Source organism: Oryzias melastigma, linkage group LG12 (assembly GCF_002922805.2).
Source record: "Oryzias melastigma strain HK-1 linkage group LG12, ASM292280v2, whole genome shotgun sequence".
In the NCBI taxonomy this organism is placed as follows: domain Eukaryota; kingdom Metazoa; phylum Chordata; class Actinopteri; order Beloniformes; family Adrianichthyidae; genus Oryzias; species Oryzias melastigma.
The window spans coordinates 24,129,994-24,138,229 of record NC_050523.1 but is presented as its reverse complement, the minus strand read 5'-3'; the positions used below and the strand labels follow the sequence as shown (position 1 = coordinate 24,138,229).

Sequence of the window (8,236 nt, the reverse complement as noted above, 5' to 3'; positions counted from 1 at the left end):
AAAAAAAAAGATAAAGAAGTTGAGCATTTCCTTTCAGCAAATACTTTCAGTTCTTGTAAAATTCCTTACACAAAACATTTTAAATTCTATCCCGAAGATACCATTTGGTATTTTGAGCAAATGCATTACATATAAGAAAAGAACACATTTCAAATAAACATTTCAGGCGCTGAGGCTGAGTTCAATCCCAACTATACTGCTAATATTAATATACAATGTAAAACTGAAATGTTACATTTAAACAAAGAGAAATTTTGTAAACCAAGATATCAAATTTAAATGTAAACCTAAATAACATAAATATCTGGTTGATGAAAATGTAAAAACTAAAAGTTATCTTGATTCTAAATTTAAAGATTTATTATCAACTGTAAATTATCAATCTACACTGTCTACACACCTGTCCAACTGCTCATTAACACACATTTTCTAATTAGTCAATCACGTGGCAGCAACTCAATACATTTAGACATGTAGACATGGTCAAGACAATATGTGGCAGTTCAAACTGACTCTTAGCATCAGAATGGGAAAGAAAGATGACCATGAATGTGGCATGGTTGTTGGTGCCAGATTGTCTGTTCTGAGAACTTCAGAAACTGATAATCTACTGGTACTGCACAGTGGTTTTGACTCACAGCAAGAAGGCCCCGGTTCAAATCCTGGCTGGGGGATCTGAAACAGCAACACCAACTTTAACCTTTTTACATTTTCTCCCCGTCTTTCTCTGGGGACACCAGCTTCCTCCAGCTGTCCAAAAACATGCTTCATAGGTTAATTGGTTACTCTAAGTTGTCCCTAGATGTGTATGGGTGTGGTATGTGCTCTGCAACAGACTGGCGACCTGTCCGGGGTTTACCCTGCCTTCGCCCATTAGTAACCGGGATAGGCTACGGCACCTCTGCGTCCCCGACAGGGACAAGAAGATGAATGAAGGAATGATCTGTTGGCATTTTCACCTACAACTATCTCTAGGGTTTACAGAGAATGGTCAGAAAAAGAGAAAATATACAGTGAGCAGCAGTTTTCAGGATGGAAATGCCTTGTTGATGTCAGAGGACAATGTCCAGACTGGTTCCAGCTGATAGATATACAACAGTAACTCAAAAAAACCACTGGATACAGCCGAGGTCTGCAGGAGAACATCTCTGAACACACAACAACCTTGATGCAGATGAACTACAGCAGCAGAAGAACACACCAGGTATCACTGCTGTCAGCTAAGAACAGGAAACTGAGGCTACAATTCACACAGAATCACCGGACAGTACAAGACTGGAGAAACATTGTCTGGTCTGATGAATCTCCATTTCTGCTGGCAGATTCAAATGGTAGGGTCAGAATTTGTCGTTAACACCATAAAAACATGGATCCATTCTACCTTGTATCAACGGGTTAGGCTGATGATGTGGGGGATATTTTCTTGACACACTTTGGACCCTTTAGTACTAACATGGTTCCAACCCCACAGTCTACCTGAGAATTGTTGCTGACCATGTCCATCCTTTTATGACCACAGAGCACCATCTTCTGATGCTGCTTCCAACAGGATAAGGCTCCATGTCATAGAGTTTGATTCATCACAGACTGGTGAAGCGATCATGTCAATATGGACCAAACTCTCAGAGGAGTGTTTTCAGTACCTTGCATGCATTCTGGAATCAGTGACAGGTGGTGGAGATGACAGAAGTGCTGCGTTGTGGCTATGTGTCTTGCCTGTTTTTTGGCACAGGATGAGCATGGGGACCAGGGACTGTAATCCGTCAGCACACAGTTGATGTGGCATGGCTGTTCGTTACAGGCTTTAACGTCTTGGATGTCACACAGCTGATGGCAGCTGTTCTGCCAGTAATAATCTTCATAGAAGATCTGTCTGTTACAGCAGATATAAGAATGTCTCAGATGCATAGAAAAAAAAAGATGTAACATGATCATCAAAGACCATGTCTATGGGTATTGATTATTTTTGTTGTTAAGTAGCTATTTAATATTTTAAATTAAAAATCTGAATATACTAAATAAAATGTGAGAAAGAAATTGATCAAATCAGACATTTATGACAAATAAAATAACATATGCAGAAGAGATCTCATTTGGCAGTGGAGCAGGAACACTGAGTATTTTGATCTCCTGTGTCAGAACTAGATTTTTGTTCCTGTATGAACCCGCTAACAACGTCGGCATCCTCACCTGCGTCTGTTCTGGAGACCATGGTTGCAGGTCCGGGTGCAGGCTGACCAGGAGGTCCAGGGATATCGATCACAGAAACAGGCCAAACTGGCTGAAAAGCAGCTGAGTAGCTGCAGCAGCACCAATCTCCTTGAAGGAGACATCACTGGAGCCTAGACTGGATTTAGATCCTCTAACCATGATCAGCAGAAATCTCAGTTATAATAATTTAAACACATGAAATGACATGCTTCCCAAGTACCTACATCAGTAAACTTTGTTTATTTAAATGGTTCTCTTCACAAAAATCAAAATTTTACAACAGACACCTCTGACTCACCTCAGGCGTTCTCGTCCTCTGGCCGGTGTGTGGACCTTGCACTCGTGCAGCTTATGGCTCACCGGTTTGTGGCAGGAGGGAAATCGGCCTGTGGCCTTCCAGTATATCAGAATGTGAGCTTTCTGTCTGAGCAGGGTTTAAAATCCTAAAGGACTCTTCTGGGACTCTTGATTACAAGCACATGCTGACCAGTCAGATTTCAGAAACTCAGTATGGACCCCAAAACACCATAAATAAAAACAGAGAACGGCACACACATCCTCCTGCTTCTCATTGTTATGAGAAGAGTTCTGGAGTTTCCCAGCAGCTGATATGTAAACCAGATGTTCTGTGATTAATAAACTGGACAGTTTTTCTGGGTAGGAATGTGGTGTTTTCCGCTTTCTTCACTTTCTCATTTAGTTATCCAGGTCTTTAGAGAGTTTGAAGCTTTGCGCAATCAGCCAGTACTTTTGCTTCATGATGCATCAAGCAAGACTGGAACATAAAAACATGTTTGAGTTTGTAATCAGAGTGCCTGAAGAGAACTAACACATGCACGAGGAAGGCATGGAAACTCCACACAGAGAGGTCCCGGCTGGAACTTGAACTAGTGCCTTCTCACTGTGAGGCGAGAGCATTAACCAATAATTACGGTGCAGCCATAAACAGTAATCAGTTCACAACATTTGGTGGTGGGAGTGATGATTTCAATAAATCCTTTTTGCCTAAACATGGCTGTGTGATACATGGGGCTTCATTCAAAAATAGAACTTGCTTACTAGATAAATCTAAAAAAAAACAGGATATCTTCTGAATTTAAAAAAGTGAAAGGAGCATTCATTCACACGGCAGTCACTTCTACTGCCTCTCTTTTGACATGCGTCCAGTTTACTGCTCAATACGTGGCCTAAATGTCCTTGACACCCTGGCCACAAAGCAATCACCAACATTTGATTACGATTTATTGCTACATTATTGAAAACATTGATGATATTGTAAGAGTAGTTTGGGTTTATATGTTTTGTAGAGCTCTAAAAAGGTGCCGGCCAGCTCTTCAGATTCTCTACCGGTGCAGTGTACTTCACTCTTGCAGTGAGAGCTATACCTGACAGCCGTTTTAAACCATACTTCTGTCTGTGGCCAAGTTTGAGCATTAACTGAATGAGGAAAAACAAAAATAAAACTGGAAAATCTTTTTATTATTGTCTCAATGAAAATAAGAAAAAACATTACAAGCACATGAAGCTTGAGTTATTGTGCTACTGGTGTCCAGTTATAAAACAAATATAACTGGTATTAAATATCTTTCATGGGGGCGCTGGTGAGCGTAGCCATGTGAAGACGTGTTTTCGGAGCTCCCCGGATAGGCTAGTTTTAAAATATAAATTTATCACTCCAAAACTACTAAATACTTTTTTGACATTGTGATGTCACGCTGAGGAGTCGCTTGTCAAACATTTTTTTCATTTTCAAAGCTATCAGTAACTGGATATGAGTAAAACCAGACTTGTAAAGGAACAGGCCGCAAAAGCCCCGGCTTCTGCTGATGACAGAGCGACGCAGCCTACAGACTTATGCGAGATCATGAAGGCGATTGCTAGCTCTGAAAAGAAGATATTACAACGCATTGATTCAAGCACGAAGGATCTGAACGACAAAATAGATACAATTAAAGAAGATCTTGAGAAGCAAGGAACCTGCTTAGATAGTGTCGAGTTCGGTTTGAACACATATTCCGACCATACGGTGGAGCTGGAGAGCGAAGTTAACAAGCTAAAATCGGAGGTGGCTAAGCTAACCGACAATGTGGATGACATAGAGGGGAGACAGCGCCGCTGTAACGCACGTATTGTCGGGGTGAAGGAAGGATACGAAAACACTGGGAAAGCTACAGATGTTATCGATGAGCGATGCTTAAAGAGTTACTGGGCTTTAATTTCACCCCGACGCTGGATCGCGCCCACCGCAGCCTGGGACAAGCTGGAAACTCTCCCAGGGCAATCGTGGTGAAGTTTCATTACTTCCAAGAGAGGGAGGAGGTGTTCTGGAGAGCCGCCAGCCTACAGCCGCTGCTTTTACAGAAGACGAGGATAAGCATTTTCCCCGATTTCACCGCAAGTGTGGCAAAGAAACGGGCTTTCTCGGAAGCGAAACGTCTGATACGAAGCTGCACCGGCGTCAAGTTTGGAGTTCTGTTACCAGCTGTTCTGCGCATCACCTCACCGACAGGGCAAGACAAGCAGTTCACGGATCCATCGGCAGCAATAAACTACATTAAGAAGGACCTACTGCAACCATAATGGATATATCCGTGAGAGGAATTAAGGTTGGTTTCACTGCAAAACCGACGAGAACGGAGACTTTTTAGCCTTAATATTCAGGAGATGCAGCGTGATATTTTGGACTCTGGCAAAAGACTAGAAGCTATTATGGTTTAATGTTCATGTTTGCCGATCTTTTGGTTTTATTTTAGTTGATTTCTGAGACATTTAAAAAAAACAGATAATTTTATTTGGTTATTTTGATTATAACGTTGTTTATCATTCTACTGATGATTGTCACACAAACAACATTATCATAGAGAGAGAGAGTTTTGGAGTTAAAATTGTGTTATTTCTCTGGCCCGGCTGGGGGGCTGTCTGATAGCTAGTAATATTTTGAGTTACTGCGAATACCTAGCTTATAGGGATGCGATCTCAGGGGGGTTTGTAGATCAGCATGGGAAGTTGAAGCTCCTTTTGTTTTTTCTTTTGGGTTTTGATACTGGGAACACTTTATTGTTTCATAATTACACCTTTCTGAAATGGCAATTTTACAAAATGATATGGCTCTACGTTTTATAAGTTGGAATGCCAGAGGGATAAATAATCCAATAAAACGCACTAAAATATTTACTCATTTAAAATCTCTTAAACCAGATGTGACGTTTCTGGAGGAAACACATCTTAGAGCAAACGAACAGGATAAGCTGGAAAAAAAAATGGATAGGGCAAATATTTAACACAAAAAATGATGACAGAACTCGAGGTGCTGCTATTTTAATTAAAAAAGGAATTCCGTTCATATTAAGATCAATAACAGCTGATATTAGAGGGAGATATGTTATTGCAAAGGGCAGTTTGTATGGTCAGCTGATCACTTTTGCAAACGTATATGGACCAAACTGGGATGACCCAAATTTTTACCATGTTTTCTTTGAGATCCTACCAGATTTAACAGAATCCCAATTAGTTATGGGGGGTGACTTTAACTGTGTCCTCAACTCACAACTTGACAGATCAAAGCCAAGACCAGACAGTAAAATTTCTAAAGCGGGCACTGTTATCGCCAATTTCATGGATACCTATGCACTTTTCGATCCTTGGAGAAATAAAAACCCAACATCTAAACAATTTTCATTTTTCTCACCTGTACATCGATCGTTTTCAAGGATAGATTTCTTGATAGTAGACAATAGAATCCTTCCAAAGGTGCTAGACAGCCAATACAAGGCAATTGTCATTTCCATAGCCCAGTGCAGATGGATATCAAAATCAGCGAAAGTGGTACATATAGGGCCCCCTGGCGGCTAGATCCTCTTCTTCTATCGAAAGATTCATTCAAAAAAATGATATCTGATCAAATACAACTTTTTTTAGAACTGAAAAGGACCCCTGGGACGCAAATGACTGTGATATGGGAAACTTTAAAGGCCTACCTCAGGGGTCAAATTATCTCCTACACATCTTACCAAAATAGGGAATATAAACGAAGATTGGACAACCTGACTAATAGCATAAAAGAGATTGATCACCTATATGCAGTGAATCCAACACAAGATCTTTACAAAACAAAATTACTGTTAAACACAGAATATGAAACTGTCCATCCAACAAACAGAGAGATTATTCTTCAAATCAAGACAAACATTATATGAACGCGGAGACAAAGCTGGAAAGCTTCTCGCACATCAAATTAAACAATCTATAACTACTAATATTATTCCTGAAATCCTCCAATCCTCAGGAGTAATAACATTAGATCCTAAGACTATAAATGATCAATTTAGACAGTTTTATTCCAATCTTTACATATCAGAACCTGCTGATGAAAGAAATATGAATGCATTTTTCGAAAACTTGTCAATCCTTCAAATATCTCCAGAAGATAGTGCTGAAACTGATAGAGAAATAGCAACAAATGAAATTGTCCAAGCAATTAGATCATTGCAAAGCAAAAAAGCACCAGGGCCTGATGGTTTCCCCATCAAGCTGTATAAAACCTTTATTGATATATTAGCTCGAATACTCAAAGCAGTCTACCAGGAAATATTCACTCTTGAAAGATTACCATTGACAATGAGGCAAGCTACAATATCTGTACTTCATAAAAAAGATAAAGATCCCTTACACTGTAGTTCTTATAGACCAGTGAGCCTCTTAAATTGTGATTATAAAATCCTTACTAAAATCTTAGCTAATAGAATTGATAATATTTTACCAAAGGTGATCAACCCCGATCAGACTGGTTTCATACCAGGCAGACAGTCATTCTACAATATGCGGCGCTTACTTAATATTTTATATACTCAAGAACAAACAAAAAAATCAGAAGTAATAATTTCCTTAGACGCGGAAAAGGCCTTCGACCGCATCGAATGGGAATACCTATTTGCGGTCTTACAAAAATTCAAATTTGGCCCCTCCTTTAAAAAATTGATTAAAATACTGCATAGCTCCCCATTTGCCGCAGTGCGAACAAATAACTTAATATCAGACTTTTTTGAACTGGGAAGAGGTTGCAGACAGGGTTGCAGTTTGTCTCCATATCTTTTTAATTTAGCTATTGAGCCCTTGGCCATAGCTCTTAGAGGAGACAATCAGATTACTGGAATCATTAGAGGTGGCACCTCCCACAAAGTATCGTTATATGCAGACGACTTGCTGCTGTATATTTCTAATCCATCTACATCTGTCCCTAGATTGCTTGAAATATTGGACCAATTTGGGCAAATATCAGGTTATAAATTGAATTATGCTAAAAGTCTATTGTTTCCTATAAACAGTGTTGACAGTGATTTCTCCACCTTCCCCTTTAAGGTAGAAAAGGTAACTTTTAAATATTTAGGAATAAATATTGCCCGCACAATAGTTGAACTTCGAACTCGGAACTTCGAGCCTTTGCTAGAACAAACTTCAAAAGATCTTAAAAAATGGTCAACATTACCGACCTCATTGACGGGGAGAATAAACATGATTAAAATGGCTGTCTTACCAAAATTTCTCTATGTGTTTCAAATGATCCCTATTTTCATAACCAAGTCAGCTTTCAAAAATCTGGACAGATTGATTACAGAATTTATTTGGAATAACTCAAACCCAAGAATGAAAAAACACTATTTAGAGGTCCCAAAAGAACCAGGTGGACTAGGATTACCAAATTTCATTTTCAATTATTGGGCAGCTAACATTACTAAATTATTACACTGGAAACATATGTATGACAATGGTGAAGGTGCAGTTTGGACACAAATGGAATTAATGTCTAACCCAATGCCACTATTGACATCCCCATTAACCCAAAATCAAACACAACCAGAAATTAATCCAATTGTAAGGACATCTATCCGGATATGGCTTCAATTTAGAAAACATTTTGCTCTTCAACAAGCTAGCAGATAATGTAGCCACGAGGGGGCCCAAGCCAGGGTCTCATTGTGCCGGTCCCAAGCCTGGATAAATACAGAGGGTTGTGTCAGGAAGGGCA

General features: G+C 39.6%; 1 protein-coding gene across 2 annotated transcripts in view; it reads right to left on the bottom strand.

Moving 5' to 3' along the window:
- Window positions 1-6,011, bottom strand: part of LOC112139833 (complement component C6) — a 61,107-nt gene extending 55,096 nt beyond the window's left edge. Inside the window, exons 1-3 of one of the 2 annotated variants that reach the window (XM_024262668.2) lie at window positions 2,510-6,011; window positions 2,191-2,362; window positions 1,717-1,873 (exon numbers count right to left, since the gene is read on the bottom strand). In XM_024262668.2, coding sequence (XP_024118436.1) covers window positions 1,717-1,873; window positions 2,191-2,333 — 300 coding nt within the window. In that variant the 5' untranslated portion in view covers window positions 2,334-2,362; window positions 2,510-6,011. The remainder of the gene's footprint in view (window positions 1-1,716; window positions 1,874-2,190; window positions 2,363-2,509) is intronic. The other variant, XM_024262669.2, reaches the window with a different exon arrangement.
- Between the last annotated feature and the right edge of the window lie 2,225 nt (window positions 6,012-8,236).